Source organism: Euphorbia lathyris, chromosome 7 (assembly GCF_963576675.1).
Source record: "Euphorbia lathyris chromosome 7, ddEupLath1.1, whole genome shotgun sequence".
Classification (NCBI taxonomy): domain Eukaryota; kingdom Viridiplantae; phylum Streptophyta; class Magnoliopsida; order Malpighiales; family Euphorbiaceae; genus Euphorbia; species Euphorbia lathyris.
The window spans coordinates 77549735-77570483 of NC_088916.1; the positions used below are offsets into that span (position 1 = coordinate 77549735).

Here is a 20749-nt window from a genome sequence, read left to right on the forward strand (position 1 = left end):
TCAAAATGACTGTTAACGGCCTCAAAATACAAAATTCGAAGAGTTAATGACATTCTAAGGAACTTTAATTCTTGAAAAGTTTCATTTTGAGGTTATTTAGGTGTTGTTTGGTTAGAAGAGAAAATTAATTTTTAGAAAGAGAAAGCTCCAAAAAATGTGATTCTGGAAAATAAAAAATATGGTTTCATTATAAATGTCGTTCTGAATAATTTTAATTCTTGAATATTTTCATTTTGAGGTTTTTAACGGTCATTTTGAGAAGTTAGTTAAAGTTGAGTGACTATCGGTGTTAAAAAATGTAAGAGTTTACTAATCATACCGTTAAGAATTGAAGTTCAGTGGTCACAATATTAAAATGGTTAATTTTCAGTGGCCATGGGTGTACTTTACCCTAATATATTTGAACTTGTAGCTTTGAAATAGGCAATATGTCAAGAAGTAAATAGCACTCAAGCTTACCTAGTTTACCGTGTAACACCAGCCGTCCGATCAAAAATCATCACAGATCTCAACATCCCTCAGATAAAGAAAATAGTGAATGCGGTTTTACAGGATTCCTCCACTCTTCCAATAGCAATTTGGCAGACCCAGACAAAGAAGTCTGTAATAATACTAAATAAAAAAGCTGAGACAAAACACAGATAAATTAAAATCATACGACTCAAATTTCAAACACACATAAAGCCTTGTCCTTTTCATTTCCAAAAAACAAAAAAAATTCAAACTTTTCCTCTTTTTTCCCTAATTAGAATCACTAATTAATTAATTAATTAATTCACCTCCATTACTGCTCTCTCTGTTCATCTCCTACTCAAAATCTCCATCAATGGGCGGGAATTAGACAACCCCCAATTTCAAAATTCAATCATAAACCCTAAATAGCAAGTTTCAGCAAAAGAAAAAGGTGAGTTTTTCTGTTTTTTGGTTTTTTGGGTACCAAAAAGCTGAAAAGTTTTCAAATCTTTATTCTTGAGGTATCTTTCATTCTCACATGCTCTTCTGCTTTTTTATAATAATATAAGAAAAAAGGAGAGTAGAAAACAAGGAATAGAAACCCACATTATCTGCTCTGTTTTAATCTGTTTTAGTAGTTACTGTTTTGTATTATTTATCCACTGACATTCCACAGAGTTTTTTTGAATTATTTTTGGGGGTTTTTGTGGTTTCTGCAATCTTGAACTGAACCTGTTCATGGTTTCACATTTATAACTTATCTGGTTCATCTCTGATCTCGAGGCCCTTTTTCCCCCTCAGTCAAAGGTAATTTGAATTATTTTCCCCCAATTTTGATTCATATCTGGGATTGGGATTCATCTAGGTTTTCTGGGTTTGTTCTATGCAACCATCTCATTGATACTGATTTGAGATTTTCTGCTCTTTATTTGGGGATTTGAATGGTTTTCACAAGTTGGGTTGCTTCCATTTTTTGGATCAAATAGAGGGTAAAGGTTAATTTTGCTTGATTTCACTTTTTTTCTTCATGGTGTTTGGGTCCATAATGAAAAGATTACAGCTTTTTGTTGTTGTTTGTTGGAGTTGGATGGTTATTGGGTGGATTTGAAGCAAAGCTGATGAAATGGGGAAGACAAGTCATCTTTTTTTTTTTTTTAATTTTGTTTTTCTGTTAATGTCTGAGTTTGTTGAGAGAGGATTGAGTATTTTGGGTTTTAAGGTGTCTTTTTGCTGCATTCCATTCACAATATGCAATTGAAAATTTCTTCTGAACATCTGATTGTGTGATCTTGTGGTAACTGTTAAGATAAGGTATGTTTAGAATTCTACTTAGTTTGGTCGGGTTCGCGTCTTAGGAGCAGCCTCTTGCCAAAAAATTGGCAGGGGCACCCCAATACACCCTTGTGGTGGGAGACCCTCGCTTAGCGGGGATGCGTAGTGCACCAGGCCGCCCTTTTTTTATATGGCGGAGCTTTGGGGGGGGGGGGGGGGTGTTCTTTGGTCTAAAGCTCGTGTGGGATAGGGGCTATCGACGAGTTTTTGAATTAGATTCGTTGGTTGTGGTTCTCATGGTGAGTGAGGGCGCGGAGAAGTGTTGTCGATCCTATTGGCTTGTTTCTAAGTGTAGGGAGTTGTATGCTCGAGATTGGGATGTGGGGTTGGTTCATGTGTTCCGTGAAGCTGATTGGATGGCAAACTACGTAGGGGCGAATGTCTTTGAGCCTCGCATCCAGGATCTTATGTTTGCTGACATTTGTGGTTCGTGTCGTCCTCGGATGACTCGAATCTAGTTGTTTGTGTACCTTTCCTTTTGTTTTCCTGGGGCATAGCCCCTACGGATTGAAAACTTACTTAAAGTGAGTTCTACTAGGTAAAAGATTATACTTTTAGTTCGGGTTTTAAGGGTTGTTTTCTTATTTGCTTACACCGGGAGTTTTGGAGGTTGTGTTCTTGAAATATGCATATATGTGAGCGTTTGGTGTAATCAAGTCTTACAGGATTTTAGAGTTAGAACTTGGGTAAGGAATCTGATTTCCTTACTCTAGTCAGAATTAGCTGAAGCAAATCTCTTGTTATTGTCATTTCATATCTAATTTCGTGTTCCACAGATTCATTCCTAACAATAACTTTATTAGTATTCGGGATTCATTTGCAGATAAACATTATTTGATGACATAGAAGTGGACTCTCAGATTCTGTGATGGAAAAGAGGAAATGGTTATGGAAGAGGAAGTCTTCGGAGAGGAGCCCCGGTGAAACTGAGAGTTCAGGGTCAGTATCTTCACTCTCTGAGCGATTCTCCGATGAACAGGTAACCGGAGCTAAATTACAAGTTTCTTAATGGCTTTTCCGCTTTATGGTTCTTCAATGTCTGTCAATTAAGCTCTTATCATTCCCTAAGACTTTGGAAACAAAAAATCGCACCACAAACCCGAACCACTGTAGATACATCAACTTGAGGCCTGATTTTGAAAATGTTGAAGTCTAATGTAATAAAACACAAAGATTAAACCTTCGTCTTAGCTTTCCATTGAAACTTGAATCAATACAAACTGAGCTCGTACGAGGAAGTAATGCCCCGAATACAAAAACCTGTCGAACCTGTCTTGCTTCTGAAATTATAATGCTTTTCTGGATGACTTTAACCCTTGCAGCTTGGCGAGTTACCACTTAGCTCGGTGAGCCGACTCCAATTTTTTTACATTTTGATCCTTTTATTCATTTCTTGATTGAATCGTGATTCTAAATTGATGTTCATACACTCCAAAATAATACCTAAGAACATGAAAATACGCGTTATCACAGAAATTACTCCTTTTTCGATGGTTTATTTATAAATATGAAAGTAAATGCCTTCCGTTTTACTTGTGAATTCCGAATTTTTGCTCTGATTCTGTGGTTTTCACTCGTTTTTTCTCACTAAACAGGACACTTCCAAGGCATCCCCTACTGAAGATTCTCCTTCGCCCGAAGTCACATCAAAGACTGCAGAAAGGGACGAAGATGTCGATGATAGGATTAAGAATTTAACAGTAAAGTTATCTGCTGCTCTTGTGAACGTTAGCGCTAAAGATGACTTGGTAAAGCAGCATTCGAAAGTTGCTGAAGAAGCTGTTGCAGGTATGCAGTTTATACTAATATTCGGGATATTTTCTTTCGAATGCTTTCACAATAAGCGATAACAAGTAATGTAAAAAAGAAATGAATTTGCTAGTGTTAGGAATCGGATTGGTTGTTGATTATTCGAGACGCGTAACAAGAAATTAGACATGCAATCACAAGAAGAAGAGGTTTACGTGGTTCAACTATTTTGCCTACATCCACGTGCGAGAAGGAGCATGTCTAATTTACTGTTCCGCATATTGAGCTTGTTATAATAAAAAGCTGATATAATCCGTAACGGCATTTGTTAGTTGCTCATGCTTTAAGCTCGTATGTTCAAATTTCAGGATGGGAAAAGGCTGAAAATGAAGTATCAGCTCTGAAGCAGCAACTCGAAGCTGCGGTTCAGAAGAACTCTGTGCTCGAAGATCGCGTGACACATCTCGATGGGGCGCTGAAGGAATGTGTAAGGCAGCTACGACAATCAAGAGAAGAGCAGGAAGAAAAGGTGCAACAAGCTGTAGCAAGGAAAACACGAGAATGGGAATCCGCCAAATCTGAACTCGAGAATCAGCTTGTCGAGTTGAAAGTCGAAGCAGAAACTGCTAAGTCAGCATCTCCTTCTCAAATTGGACCAGATTTTTACGAGAAGCTCGAGCATTTGGAGAGAGATAATGCGTCCCTGAAGCTCGACCTCTTCGCTCTAGCTGAGGAGCTAGAGCTCAGAACGATTGAAAGGGACTTGAGTACTCAGGCAGCCGAAACAGCAAGCAAGCAACATCTGGAGAGCATAAAAAAAGTGTCGAAGCTCGAGGCAGAGTGTCGAAGGCTAAAAGCTGTGGCTTACAAATCAACATCACTTAATGATCATAAGAATTCTACTGCTTCTTCAATTTACGTTGAATCTCTCACGGATAGTCAATCAGACAGTGGCGAGAGGCTCAATGCAGCAGAGTTGGATACTCGAAAAACGTCGGAGCCATACAAATGCGAAACGAGTTGCTCAGACTCGTGGGCGTCTGCATTGATTGCTGAACTTGATCAGTTCAAGAACGAAAAGGTGATCAATCGAAATCTTCCATCATCGCCGTCAATTGAAATTGATCTCATGGATGATTTTCTCGAAATGGAACGGCTTGCAGCTATGCCTGAGCCTGAAAAGACTGAAACACACAATGCAGGATCACAAGCCATTGCCAAACAATCCGTTGATGCTGAAAACTCGTTAAGAACCGAGCTGGAGTCTATGACTCGTCGAGCAGCTGATTTGGAAGAAAAACTGCAGAAGATGGAAGGCGAAAAGGTTGAATTGGAAGAAAAGTTAGAAAAGCTACTCATGGAGAGAACCGAATTGGAAATGACACTCACCGTAAGTCGGGAAACGAATGAAGAACTGCAAATTCAGCTGAGAGAAGCTGGATTAAAGTTGGAGGAACTGCAAGAGGAGTTACTTATGGAGACCGAATCGAAGGACCAAATCGTGGAGGAACTGCAAGAGAAGTTACTTATGGAGAACGAATCGAAGGACCAAATCGTGGAGGAACTGCAAGAGGAGTTACTTATGGAGACCGAATCGAAGGAGCAAATCGAATCGCAACTCGTTATCATGGAAGCTGAGGTTCGGACCATAACTTCGAAGGCGAACTCGTTAGAAGTAGAGGTCGAGAAAGAAAAGGCGTTGTCAGCGGAAATGAAGGTCAAGTGCAAGGCATTGGAAGAAGAACTCTTCAAAACGAAACAGGAAATTGAGCTCCAACAATCTGCTATCTCAAATAATGAACCAAAGCTAAAGCAGGTAAGCGTTGAACTTCATTTCTCCATTACGTATTGCTTAATTAGGGAGCTATATAACTCGTTGTGTATGTGAGAAAATCTTCTCGCTTTTAACGTATCCTTTTGGGCGAGTCAGACTTTTGCTTATAACTTAGTTAATAGGTAAGGTCTAAGAATAGCTTAGACACCGAATTCTATAGCATCGGTTCGGTTGCTAAACTAACTGAATTCTTCCTCAAAATTAAAACCGAACCGTAACTGAACAAATTTAATGACCGAATACAATCGAATCAAAATTTATTGATTCGGTTACTAATCGATGCCCAGAATACTATTTATAATATATTATAATTAGTATATTAGTAGTAACTAGTATCCTCTAGGCATAATATCCGTTTGGCTCCCTAAACTAAGGCCTCAAAGTCAATTAGGACTTTAAACTATCAAAATCATCAATCAGGTCCCTGAACTAAACAAAAATCATCAATTGAGTCCCCATTCTAAACAAAAATCATCAATTGAGGCCTCGTCGAAAATCATTCGGTTGAACAGTTTCATACCCTCTTTCACAAATCCATTTTGAACCAACATAGAGATTATTACCGTCTATATCAAATAGTCACAGTTTATGATTTTAGGATAGGATAGGGAATCAATTGATGATTTTTGCTTAGTTTAGGGACCTGATTGATGATTTTTGCTTAGTTTAGGGACCTAATTGATGATTTTGATAGTTTAGGGTCCTAATTGACTTTGAAGCTTTAGTTTGAGGATCCAAATGGATGTAATAGCTATATTATAATTACAGTGTTAATATTTTATTGGTTGAGGTGTCACGTGACATTAAATTATTGACCCGAGACACGTACATTGTACAGTTTAATCTCTCCGACAGCCTCATAATTTTAACTCGTGGACTGCCTATGCTTTAAACCCGAAAAAGGCACTGTATGCTCCATAAGGCTGACACCACACCACGATTTACAAACACAACTCACATGACACAACCCGTTTGGCATGATTATCGTTTTTTCACATTTATTATCATATATAGTCACGTGAAACATATAGATCACATAACACGAAAACCGTGTTTGATACCCTCAGGAGGACATAGCAGCGGCAGCTGGAAAACTTGCTGAATGCCAGAAAACAATAGCATCTCTAGGGAAGCAACTGAAATCTCTAGCAACCTTGGAGGACTTCTTAATCGACACCGATAGCCTACCGGAGTTTTCTGCGGGAGAATCAGCGGCACCGGATGCTGGTTCAGAACCATGGAGATTACATTCTAGTGAGACATTCTCACCAAATAGAGAGTCTACCTCTTCAGCAATGAGTAAAAATGAAGGGAATTCACCTCCATCTTCATCATCAATCTCTTCTTCGGCTGTACCGATCAGTTACGAGAAGAACCGAAATGGATTTGCGAAATTTTTCTCGCGGAGCAAGACGGGGAATGGAATACAACTAGAAATTTAGGAGAAAATGAAAATTTGTTGGTTGATTGTAAAGAAAGGCAAGGAGGAATTCATTTGATTGTTGATTAAATGCTGTTTAATCATAATCAACTCAGCAAGTAGTTATTTTACTTGATTTAATTCACATGAATGATGATGTTTCAAGAATTTTTTGTTCAAGCAAAGTTATACTACTTTTGAGCATGGAGTTCATCCATGGAATGAAATTGTTTCGTGTTTGGTTCACATGTTACTGTTTTGATGTTCTGTTAGCGGTGATTGTTAACGAAATACTTTATATTCATTGTTTGGGATAAAACAATAAAAAATAGTCACAAAAGGTGAACCAAACTGTCATTTAGGGTCTGTTTGTTTTACATGCTGTTACGGTTTGCTGTTTATAGACGCTTTTTCAAAAAGCAGAGATTTTCTACATTTATAAAAAGCTACTTTTCAACTATTAAAGAGTGTTTAACCAAACACCTAAAACTCTAGTTAAGTAAATGTGTGATTTAAACTTATTTAAAGGTTAAAGATTTTTATGTGAAAAAATAAAATTTAAGGATTATTTTGTTAACTTTTAAGGGATTTTTTTGTTTAAAAAATAAAATTTAAGGATTACTTTTTTTAATATCACTATAGTTTGGGTTGTGAAAGCATAGGACTTATTTTAATAAAGAAAAAAATGGGGTGAGAGAGTACAAAAATATAAAATTTAAGGATTGTTTTGTTAATTAATGAAGGGATTTTTTTTGTTTAAAATATATAATTTAAGGACTACTTTTGTTAATATCATTATAGTTTGGGTTGTGATGCGAAAGCATAGGACTGATTTTAATATAAAAAATTGGGGTGAGAGAGTACAAAAATATAAAATTTAAGGATTGTTTTGTTAATTTTAAGGGATTTTTTTTTGTTTAAAATATATAATTTAAGGATTACTTTTGTTAATGTCACTGCAGTTTGGGTTGTGAAAGCATAGGACTGATTTTAATAAATAAAATTGGGGTGAGAGTATAAAAATATAAAATTTAAGGATTGTTTTGTTAATTTTAAGGGATTTGTTTGTTTAAAATATATAATTTAAGGATTACTTTTGTTAATATCACTATAGTTTGGGTTGTGAAAGCATAGGACTAATTTTAAGAAAGAAAAAAAATTGGGGTGAGAGAGTACAAAGATATAAAATTTAAGGATTGTTTTATTAAAATTTAAGGGATTTTTTTGTTTAAAAAATAATATTTAAGATTACTTTTGTTAATATCACTGTAGTTTGGGTTGTGAAAGCATAGGCCTGATTTTAATAAAGAAAAAATATTGGGGGTGAGAGAGTACAAAAATATAAAATTTAAGGATTGTTTTGTTAATTTTAAGGGATTTTTTTTTGATTAAAATATAAAATTTAAGGATTACTTTTGTTAATATCACTATAGTTTGGGTTGTGAAAGCATAGGCCTGGTTTTAATAAAGAAAAAACAAAAATTGGGGTGAGAGAGTACAGAAATGTAAAATTTAAGGATTGTTTTGTTTAAAATATAAAATTTAAGGATTACTTTTGTTAATAGCACTGTAGTTTGGGTTGTGAAAGCATATGCCTGATTTTAATAAGGGTAAAGTTCAAATAAAACCCTGTGGTTTCACTAATTTTCAGATAAAGGACTGTGGTTTACTTTTTATTAAAACGAGGATTGAAGTTTTTAACTTTAACAAAATAAGGAATTTTTCGATTGATACTATTAAAATCGCCTTTGACGATTTCAAAAATGACATATTTTAAGAACTACTAATATTCTAAGCAATTTTAATTCTTCAACTTTTTTATTTTGAGATTGTTTAGATGATGTTTGGTAAAGAGATAGAAAGTTAGTGTTTAGAGAGAGAAAGTTCCAAAAATAATGATTTTCGAAAATAAAAAATGTAGTTCGATAGAAAATATGACATTGAACAACTTTAATTCTTGAAAATTTTCATTTTCAGGTCGTTAAAGATGGTTTTAATAACATTAATTCAAGTTTGAAACCTCAATCATTGGTTTGACAAAAAGTAAACCAGAGTCCTTTATCTGAAAATTAGTGAAACCATAGGGGTTTTATTTGAACTTTACCCTTTTAATAACGAAAAAACAAGTACAAAAATATAAAATTTAAAGGATTGTTTTGTTAACTTTGGGCTGTGAAAGCATAGGCCTGATTTTAATGGAAAAAAAACGCAAAAATTGGGGTGAGAGAGTACAGAAATATAAAATTTAAGGATTGTTTTGTTAACTTTTAAGGGATATGTTTGTTGAAAAAATTAAATTTAAGGATCAATATCACTCACTATAGTTTGGGGTGTGAAAGCATAGGCCTGATTTTAATGAAGGAAAAACGCAAAAATTGGGGTGAGAGAGGCTCGAACTCTCGACCTCAGGATTACTCAGAGCTATGAGACCTACGCGCTAGCCAACTGCGCCACCACCCCTTGGTGATATATGTTACGTTCTTATTAATTTAGTAGGAGATAAAAGTAAGGCATTCTTAAACACTTAATTTTTCGGTTTTTAACTTTTGATAACTTGGCTATTGTGGTACTCATAATTTAATCCATTTTAAATAAAAAAAAATTAATTAAATTTGCTAAATTTTATTTTTTTAGATGTCACGTCAACATGTGATAATTGTTTTGATCTTTTATGTAGATTTAATATACATAGATAATTAAAAAATAATTATTTTTATTTATTCACCTATATCAGACTAAATTATATGCATGACGTCATTACTATCCTCATTGCGGTCTAAATTCAAAGCGTGATAAGGATCCAAATGCGTCCAAAATGGCTCCAACCTCACTTCAACAGGTCTGAAACGATTGATGTGGTCCAAGTCCAACGAGCGGCGGCCCATCACGACCCACAAGGTTCTAACCTCAAAGGATCTTTTAGAATCCAATGAGACAAAGGATCCCTCTTAGAGCTCGGACGTCTAAAGGGATCAGGAATTCTAGCTCCGTAAGGATTCCCAAAGAAGATGAGAGAACCTTAAACCTAATTAAATACTACAAATATATATGTATAGACACAAGGTTTGGTACGTTAACTACTATCTCTAAACTATTTCATACATTTCCATTCGGTCCTAATAAAAAAATGACTTAGACATCGGAACGGGTTTGTCGATCTCCAACCTCGTATGACCTGTATATTGTTTCGTAGGCTTAGCACGACGTTGAATCACCATCAAGGCTTGGACACGTAAACTTAGTCAGGTAACAAGTTATCAAAAACAATTAGTCGTTTACATATCAAGTGCTAAAAATTATGCAACATGTCAAAATTTAACAAATCAATTAATTTTTCCATTCAAAATGGATTAAATGTCTTCTATGAAAATACTTCAGAGACAATTTTACCAAATAATATAAGAAAGGACAAATGATAATATGTTAGATACCACGATAGGCCAAATAGACATTTATTGGCTAATTATAATCTCACGTTTTTTTTTTAAATTCTTATATATTATAAACTCAATACATTAAAAGCTCAACGCAAACATATCTAAACTCTCAAAAAAAACTCATTCAACAAATAGATTCAGGTGCTTCACCGACCTTTACATCACTACTTCATTCAAGGGTAAAAAGGTAATCTCATCATTTAAAATTCTTTATAACATTGTAACTTTTTCTTTTTTTAGGATAGATTTCAGATTCTATCGTACTTTCTCTTATAATCTTACTTCAATCTGCAAGAATTTTTGAGATGATTTTGAAACCAAAGTTACTCATCACAATTGGACGAAAATTCTCAATTCTTTCAGCTTCGACAACTTTAGGAATTAGAGCCATAATACTAGAGTTTAAACCAGGCAGGATGCAACCATGATCAAAGAAAGCCTGAACCATATTGCAAACATCCTTCCCTACAATATCCCAAAAGAAACGATAAAAGGTTCCCCCAAAACCATCAGGGCCAGGGGCACTGTCAGGATCCATGGAAAAGACCGTGTCTTTAATAGCTTCAATGGAAGGTTTAGAAATTAATTCCTCATTTTCTAAAGAAGATACTAAGTTGGAAATTACCTCATTAATTAGAGAAAGATCAATATGCTCCCTAGAACTATGGAAGAGATTAGAGAAATACTCAATTACATGATCAAATAAATGAGTAAATGTTTGGGATTGATACTACCCGTTGTCATCCCTACGCAGAACTAAGGGCTTAAACTTTAAAAAATTAACAAAAACTGCGGAGCTAAAATTAGTCCATGAATATAAAATACCGGCTCCATCACTAACTTAGATTTTATTTGAGTAACAAATTGCTTAGGCATTACACCCTTTTGGGTCTTTAAACTAAAGCTTCAAAATCAATTAGGACTTTAAATTATCAAAATCATCAATTAAATTCATGAACTAAGCAAAAATCATCAATTGAGTCTTTATCCTATCATAAAATCCGAAACTGTGACTATTTGATATAGACTGTAATAATTTCTGTGTTGGTTCAAAATGAGTTTGTGAAAAAAAGTATGAAAATGTTCAACTGAATAGTTCGATGAGACCTTAATTGATGATTTTTTTAACTTGAATTTAATTAATGATTTTGATAATCTAGAGTGCTAATTAATTTTGAAGCCTTAGTTTAGTTTAAAGAGCGAAATGGGTGTTATGCCAATTGCTTATTTATCCAAATTTATTTAATGTTTTTTTTATATAATAAATTTATTTAATGTTAAATATAAAACCCATCCAAAATGGCGGGTAAAAGACAGCAGCAAGCATGGGAAGATATGAAAGCGGGGCCCAAAGGAAAAGAAATGCCAGAGTGTCACTACGGTGTGTGTCCCCTCTCCGGTAGAAACGGAAGAAACCACGGCGGTCTACATATGACCTGCCAAAATTTCATCACCCCGTTTAAGTTACTTCATACTTCTAAGGTTAATTACATTTTAAATCCTTCATGAAATACTAATTCATATAAAAATTATCAAACTCTACATGTACTTTTCTCTTGTAACCTTTTTATTTATAGTTCAAATCTAGCGTAATTTTTTAAAAAGTTTAGTCTAGAAAAATTAATTCAGGATCACTTAAACGATATCATGTATATATATATAAAAGAAAACAAATTGAACGAGTTCGATTTAGCAAATTTTTTTACACACGTATGTGTAAAATTCTCTCCGCTCTTTAAAAGGACTAATCTTGTATTCGTCACTGATCACAATCACGGATAAAGACACGTACCCAACATGAAAGTTAGATTGATTAACATGAATTGAAAAAAAAAATATATATATGTCAGCAAACTCAATCTAGTCAATTTATTTATCTGTCCCTTTCGATCTCTTACATAGTAAGGCCGGACTAGTTATTCTTTTATTATTTTTAATCCACGTGTAAAAGTATACCAAAATTTGGACAAACCGACTATAAAAGAAATCAAATAAGAGTTACTTCATCAAACCCAGACTAATTTGTATGGTACGATTTACTATTTTATTTTGTCGATTTGTGCTTCGTTTTTTAATCTGTGATGGTTCGGGCGTATGAACATCACGCCCCCGCAGGGCGTGATAGCCTCATGCCCGCACCTATGGTGGGACGTGAGGCGCTTACATTATAAAGAAAAAAGAAAAATCCCAACCACACTCGGATGTGATTCGAACCCATGACCTCCATAGCAATAGATAAGCTCTCAACCACCAGGCTAAGAGCTTCACCACATTAATTGTTTGTTATTTGTTTAAATTAATTTGATTATAATTTATATGTTGTAATTGTTATTTTAATAATTGTTAATTTAATTTGTATGTATGTAAGTTTTATTTTGTTTAATTATAGTTAATTTCAGTTGTTGTAAATTTAATTTTGTTTAATTTCATTTTAGTTAAATGTTTATGTTGTAAATTATATTATTTTCTAATTTAATTTTAGTTGAATTTTTAAATGGTAAATTGTATAGGTAAATTTAGTTGTTGTAAATTATATTTGTTTTTAATTTAATTTTGTAGACGGAGCGGGAAACTGTCGTCGGGAAATCTATCCCGTCATCAGCTCGTCGTCTAGATATGGACTAGGAGGAGGATACACCACGTCATACGAGACTGCGTGGTATTGATGTATCAGGTCGTAGACGGAGAGGGGCTGCGACGCAGCAGGTGCGGATGGGTTCGATTGAGCAGGTTGTGTTGGATCAGCCCGAGATTCGGGGAGCGGAGGCGGAGGTGGATTATTCTGATGACCGAGATCATAGACTTCATATTGTGGATGAGTATTTACAGGAATTAGCCGAGGTACAGCGACGACCGGTATCTGGTGGTGATGGTGAGGGTGGGGTGGCGATGAGCAGCCGACCCAAGGCAGACAGCGCAGAGGTGGTTGCTTGCGAGTACATGTACTTTTAATTTTAGTATAGTATTATTTAAATTTTTAGTATAGTATTTTTAATTTTAGTATTATTTAAATTTTTAGTATAGTATTTTTAATTTTAGTATAGTATTTATAATTTTAAGTATAGTATTTTTAATTTTAGTATAGTACTTTTTTATTTTAGTATAGTATTTATAATTTTAAGTATAGTATTTTTAATTTTAGTATAGTTTAATTTTAGCGGTAAGACGTGATTACCTCACGTCCGCGTGCCGGTGGAGGAAAAAATCCTCCATTTCCCACCCCAAAAGCTTTAAGGATGTTTTTATTTTTTTAGGGGGTAAATTTTATTTAATAAAATGGGCAGGAGCTAACTTGATTGGAAAAAGAAACAAAAAGAAAAGAGAGTTTATTTCACATGCTCACCTCTACATCATGAGCACCAACAACAAGATCTTTTTTAGCCTTCTCACTAGAATTTCTCTGAAATGTCACAATAAAAATATTGTTTTGTGTTGGTTTTAATAGAAATTGAAAACAAAAAGCTTACAAGAAGAAAAAATGACATTAGAATCAAATATAACTACAATCACACTATCCAACAATTTATATATAATTAATGATACATGGTGTTTGAAATCATATTAAAATTAATAAAAACTATGTTTGAGACAGCGTGCTTAATCCATCCTGCTCTTCTCTGCCATCCCAAGTCAGTTTTTCTTAACTTTAATATAAAGACATCCACCAATTTTATAAACTTAAAAAAAATAAAGGGGCTAAATATAACATTTTCCCTGTAACTAAATTTAAAGAAACAATACTCACCTTATCACACCAACAACAGACAAATACCAATAATATATCTGATATATTTACACACACAATATTAACGTTAACGAATCCCCTGTATATATATACATACACAAGTGTCTGACTATCTCAAGGAGACAAATCCGTCTAACTCTTGTAACCCAAACTTAGGTTAACTAGGAAACCAAGATCATTTGGACTGCTAGTCCAAGATTCAGTCCTAATCTAATACAAACTGCATAATTGAAACCCTAAACAACGGTTATTCTTCCAATATACCCGTGTCTCATATTTTTTTGAAAATGATGTTTGATGCACCCGTACCGTACGGGTACCCGTGTCGGTGCTTCCTAGTTCATATCAGTGTCTAAGTTCAGTTTCATCATTTATCACATGCAATAAAATTTTATTTGAACTTTGCCTAACAGCGTTGTTTGTTATGAATAGATATGTATAGATCCCACATTCAAGGCATCAAGGCTATCCTTATTGGATCGTGGTTTTATTTTTGCAATTGCTCACATACGTGGAGGTGGTGAAATGGGGAGGCAATGGTATGAGAATGGGAAATTCTTGAATAAGAAAAATACTTTCACGGATTTTATTACTTGTGCAGAGTATTTGTTAGAACACAAATACAGTTCCAAGGAAAAATTGTGCATTGAAGGAAGGAGTGCAGGGGGATTACTTATTGGTTCTGTTCTTAATTTGAGACCTGATTTATTCAAGGCAGCGGTTGCTGGTGTACCTTTTGTGGATGTTTTGACTACTATGCTTGATCCAACTATTCCACTTACAACTGAAGAGTGGGAGGTAATATATTTTTCTCTTTTGTTATGACAAGTCTAGATTTTATTGGGTTGAATGCAGAAACTCTTCTTCATTAACGTTTCCACGTTTCGTGCCCATTTCCTTTTTTTTTCCGTTTCCTAGCTAAATTTGGTCATTTCTCTTTATTTACACTCTTCTCAATCACAGAGGATTGAGCCCTCAATTTTTTTTTTAAATCATGGCTTTTTACTTTTTCTATGAAAAATTGTACCCTCACATAAATCAAGAAAATCATTTCACCCTTTCCCAAATTTGACAAGACATCACACCTACTAAATTTTCAAATCAAAGTAAAATTTAAAATTAACCCCAACCTTGTCTTAAATTATAATTTTGAGGCAATAATTTTTAAACTTTACCTTAAGAAAATAAAGAAAGGTGAAAATATCTCAAAATATCCAGTGGCTAATATGAAAATTAAAAACACAATCTATACAGAAATAAAGCATTAAATTAAAGGATAGAATGCTTGGGGTTTCCAAGACTTTTGCTACAATTAGTATTTGTAGCGAACATCATATCCATGACCACTGGACTTTACCCATTTTCACATTATGGCCACTGAACTTTACACTTTTTAACGTGGCCACTCAATTTTAACTAACTTCTCAAAATGACCGTTAAACGACATCAAAATGAAAATATTCAAGAATTAAAGTTGTTCAGAACGACATTTACCATGAATCCACAATTTTTGTTTTCGAAAATCACATTTTTTGGAGTTTTCTCTTTCTAAAAAAACATTTTCTCTCTCCTAACCAAACAACACGTAAATGACCTCAAAACAAAAAAATTCAAAAATTAAAGTTCCTTAGAATATTATTAACGCTTTGGATTTTTTATTTTTAGCCGTCAACGGTCGTTTTGAGGCGTTGAGTGGCCATCGGTGTTAAAAATATAAAGTTCAGTAGCTATACCGGAAAGAAATAAAGTTTAATGACCATAATGTGAAAATGGATAAAGTTCAGTGGCCATGGGTGTAATTTACCCCTAATACCTGAGCACCAATTCCAGAAATGACACCAGCGGCTAGCAGCCCAAAAATAAAGTGAGCTTGTGGTTTGTTCATTTTTTTTCAACAAATATTATAAAACTAGCATTAACCCCGTGCAATGCACGGGATGCCTTATAATATTTTGGTAAAAAAGAAATTCAAACAATGACTTAAAATTATAATAATCAATATAAAAAAACTTACATATTATAATTCTGATTTATAGATTTTGTGAGAATTTCATTGCATAGGCTTTTTTACACTTTCATCCGCATCCCGACTTGAGTGGGTAATTTGATAACAATTAAAACAAACAAAAAAAATGAATCAAAAGCTATTAAATTTGAGTATTGTTTTTTTTTTAACAACCCAAGTAGATATTACTAATTAAATGTTAAAAGTACATATACACTATTAAAAAGTCTCAAAAATGAAACAAAAATGAAACAAATTCAATTGCTAGTGCTTGGTAAAACTAAATGTTCTAATATTCACATCCAAAGACTCACATAAGTAAGCAGAACTAGAAGAACTTGCATTATTTCCAACAGAGTTAACATAAACAATGTTCATGATAAAAAACACATCACCTAGATACCCTTTCCCTATAAAGGTCCCATTCTTAGTAAGAATCACCTTATCAGCCTCAAAAGTAATTTTTAAACCAGCGTTATTCAATAAAATATCAGAAATGACTTTATTGTTACAAAATGCAAAAATGAGTTATTTTACTGATACAAAATGAACTTTTAGAACCTTATTGGAACATTTTTAAACCTAAGTGACTGTCTTGTGATTTACTCTGGAAAACACAGGTTGTTGTACAACAAGTATTCCATTCTTGAGCTTAGGCTTAGTACCAAAGTGATACACATGGAGCAAATAAGTTTCATATGAAGGGTAAATGTGTTGTAATATCAAGTTGGTGTATGTCAACATAGAAGACATTGTTTCTTATGAACATTACTGAAAACTGCTTCAACTTGCAATGCAGAAGAAGCAGCTACCAAGGAACTGGAAAGTACCAGAACAGAGTGAATTTAGGGACTTGTTCCTACTTTCAGAAGTACTGCTCCTAAGAAAACCCTGTAAGGCAAGCTTTAGTGCTTCTGCAGGTGAGATTTTCCTACCAATTACCTGGAGAGCATTGGGTGAATCTGAGAAGGAAAGCATGTTTGTTAGCAGGAGGATAATGTCAGTCCAGGGTAGTAATGTTGTTGAAGATTTTACTTGTATTGGCTGTCAGTCATGTGGTTCTCCTTTGGATTTAGATAATGGGTGAGGAAGAATATACCTGATTTAGTTACATCCATGGTCCTTGAACTAAAATATATGAAACATAATTGTCGTAACACTTAATTCTTAACAAGAAACCTTTCGCTGTTTGACTTTTATTTCTTCTATTATCCTTTTAACGGAAATTAGTACTCATTTGTCAAAGATGTCACGTGGGTCTCAAGTGGTCGGCCCCCTGAACTTTCGAAGTGTTTCGATAACCCCCTGAACTGAACTTGTATAAAATGTTCAGTTAGCTCCCTAAACTCGCGTACAATGTAATCAATTAATCACTCGGTTGTAAAAAAATAAGTTAAACATGGAGGATGTGTTGCACGCATCTTAAAAGAAAGTAAAACGACCAAGGTCAGGGTATGCGATTCTAATATTAGAGAAGAAAAATTTTTATAATTAAACAAGTAAGAACTTCCTTTTTAGTATGTTTTAAATTTAATCTATTTTGTGAATAACATACATTCCGCATTTAACTTACCTTTTTACAACCGCGTGATTAATTGATTACATTTTATGCAAGTTCAAGGAACTAACTGAACATTTCATGCAATTTCCGAGGGCTAGCGGGACACTTTGAAAGTTCATAGAACCAATCAAGCTTTTTGGACAAGTTCAGGGACAAATGATGTATTAAGCCTATTTTTTATTTCTCACGTGGTTAAAAATGGTTGACATAGTACCCTATGTAGTACCTCTCGCAAATGAGTTTGTTAATTTCAGGTCAAAAGGATAACAAGAGAAACAAAAGTCACACGGCTAGTGATTTCTGGTTACAAAATAAAAAGTTAAGACAATTCTGTTCCATTTCTAATAGGTGCAGTATCATGATTGTACTAACCTACATGCTTTATTACAACCATTTGCCTCCCATGGAAGTTCGGAAGTCAATTTGATTACTTTGCTGCAGGTCCATATTTAAGCAAATCTCGGCCTCATACTTCTGTCCGAAAACCTCGGATCACCTCCATATAGCAGGCTTGATATACAGGCCCTTCATGGTATGTATTTCTATTTAGGAAAAGCTCATATTTAAGCTTCTGATTAGTTCAATTGTTACTAATTAAAAGCCTCTATTTTTTCTGAATGGATACATTAAACCCTCTTGTATTATGCCATTGCACCACTTCTTATAAATGAAGGAATAAGTAAATTACACCTATGGCCTCTCAACTGTGGCCTTACTTTCTTTATGGTCCAAAATCGGATATAAGAGTTGTCGAACTTTGATTTTTACTAACATAAATGTCTATTGTGAAAGTAAACAACCTCAAAATGACCACTAGTGATCTCAACATGAAAAAAAATCTAAGAATTAAAGTTGTTTAGATTATCAATTTCATCAGCTTTCCAATTAGGACTGTAATTGAGCTGAGCCGAACCGAGCTTTAGCCTGTTCAGAATCGGCTTGTCATAAAATTGACGAGCTCGAGCTCAACATTCTGTTCATGAGCTACTCACGAGTTGTTTGCGAGCTTGTTAACGAGCCAGTTCACGAGCTTTGCTCGCGAGCAGCTCATTGATTCAGTTCATGAACTTCGCTCGCGAACAACTCGTTGATTATGTTCATTAATTATATTGATTTGAAAACTTTAACACAAAACTACATAGTTTTGAAATCTATAAAACTAAATTGTTTTACATTCCCCATTTATAGAAATCTTATTATTAAAAAAATAATTGAACCAAGCTTACTCACGAGCATGTTCATGAATCTATAATCGAGCCTGCTCGAGAGCTTTCGAGCCAAACTTCGATCTGCTCAAGCTCGGCTAATTTACAATTGAGCTGAACATGATTGAGCTTTTATCGAACCGAACACCGAGCAACTCATGAGGGGCTCGACTCATTTACAACCCTATTTCCAATAGCTTTACAATGGAGGGTTACCTGCTATTGAAGTGGTCAAAGAGCAAGGGACTTTTATGTTAGTAACCGGTAAAGTTCATGGATTTTTATATACGGTTTTGAAGTTCAGGGGATGAAAGTAAACAAGACCAAAGTTGAGGTGGTCATGGGTATAATTTCACTTCAAACGAAGTAGCATTAATTGGTCCTCTTAATTAGGACAGTTAAATTGAGTTGCGGAGTCATAATCTATATGTTCCACATGATTGATTATATATGATATAAATGCAACAAAAATGATAATTGTATCAAATTGGTCGTGTGTCTAAATCGTGTTGTTGTGTCATTGAAAGTTATAGTTTTAATTGCAGTTGTATGTGTGGGACGAATCAGAATACGTCCCTCTACTTGTAAGGAACAAAGCTGCAGAGATATTGTTTGGGAACCTGAAGGCTGAAAGAGTTTACTCAAGCTACAAAGAGCAGAAACATGCCCAGAATTGCAAGCAGAAAGATATTGGGAAACAACATCATCGTAAGAACATTAATTTCCACATGATCTGGTTAGTTCTTGTTAAGATGATGTTGCAACAAGGGAAAAACAGTCCATTGAGATTTGAAGTAGCTGTAAATCCCAGTTTAGATATTGAAAATGGTAAGTTTGAAATGGTATCTATGTCGATTCCTTGTATCAGAACCAAATGTTCTTCATGCTAATGAAATATTTAGGACTCTTCATTGAATTTATTTTCCTTGAAAACGTAACAGAAATGCGGGTTAATTGCACTCATGATGAGAAACGGAACGGAATTATCAGAAGTGGAATGAAATTATCATAACTCTTTTGTTTATAATGAGAAACCTCTCGTTGTAATTCCCATGTTACATAGGTCTCAAGTTACTACATTTTTTTAGCAATGAGACCTCTCGTTGTAATTCCCATTTTCGGAGGATGTTACGTAGGTCTCAAATTACTACTTTTTTTGGACATCTTAGGGATGCGAGAAAAAACATTGCTTATCTATTTATTTATTTATTTCTCACGTGGTTAAAAATGGTTGATATATATCTGCGTGATATCTCTGGCTAATGTCAAGCGACGAGAGGTTTATTGTTATAAAATAAAGAGTTTTCGCAATTTTGTTTTATATCTGATAATTGGAGGACTATGAATATTCCTAAAATGAATTAATGCATAAAAGATTAATTCTTAACACTCCTTGACTCCAAAATCTAGCCAATCCCTGGATCAGAGATGTAGTGGATGCATCTAGGAACGGAAAGGTTCGAGCATTCACTGGTCACCGAAAACATCATTACACCTCTATGGAGCTTTAATTGTTTTTAGGTGAAAACATCCACGAACTTTCCATTAAATATAAATAACATGAACATTTAACAAACATTGAAGCACCCTATGCATGCTGGATCTAGTGTGTTAAAGATTATAATAAAAACTATTATTGAATTTTAACTATCAGGTGTTCGAATATTGACAAATCCCATTTATTAAAAGGAATTCCAACTCATAGTAAGATATGTGTATTATACACCCTTCAAGAGGGTGCGAAAGTATCACAAATTATAACAAAAGCTATTATTTAATCTTAAGTATCAATTTGAACTTTTGTCTCAACTAGTTACTCAATTCGATGTATTAGCCCTGTAATATATAGATATCAAAATACGATTATTATACAACAATCCGGATTACCACTCTTAATTAAAATTTAGGTTAAAGTTAACTCATGGTGCTTGAAAGTACAAACAAATAGCAATATTGCCCATAGTTCAGCCAGATTGCTGGTTATGGAGGAAAGAAAATACTTATTCAA

The 20749-nt window shown here is 34.2% G+C and overlaps 1 protein-coding gene and 1 non-coding gene across 6 annotated transcripts; one reads left to right on the forward strand and one right to left on the reverse strand.

The window, feature by feature from the left end:
• Positions 1 to 668: 668 nt before the first annotated feature.
• LOC136235839 (filament-like plant protein) lies at positions 669 to 6955 on the forward strand. 5 transcript variants are annotated; one of them, XM_066025899.1, is made up of 5 exons: positions 669 to 904; positions 2609 to 2764; positions 3381 to 3573; positions 3903 to 5350; positions 6436 to 6955. In XM_066025899.1, exons 2-5 carry the CDS (start codon positions 2654 to 2656, stop codon positions 6808 to 6810), a joined length of 2127 nt encoding a protein of 708 aa, XP_065881971.1. In that variant the 5' UTR covers positions 669 to 904; positions 2609 to 2653; the 3' UTR covers positions 6811 to 6955. The 5 variants fall into 5 exon arrangements, with proteins under 5 accessions (XP_065881971.1, XP_065881973.1, XP_065881972.1 ...); XM_066025901.1 differs by lacking the exon at positions 669 to 904 and adding an exon at positions 953 to 974; XM_066025900.1 differs by lacking the exon at positions 669 to 904 and adding an exon at positions 1017 to 1260.
• A 2209-nt stretch (positions 6956 to 9164) lies between these two features.
• TRNAM-CAU (transfer RNA methionine (anticodon CAU)) lies at positions 9165 to 9248 on the reverse strand. Its single transcript is given in 2 exon segments — positions 9165 to 9200; positions 9211 to 9248. It is a non-coding gene; the product is annotated as a tRNA-Met (tRNA).
• Positions 9249 to 20749: the final 11501 nt, after the last annotated feature.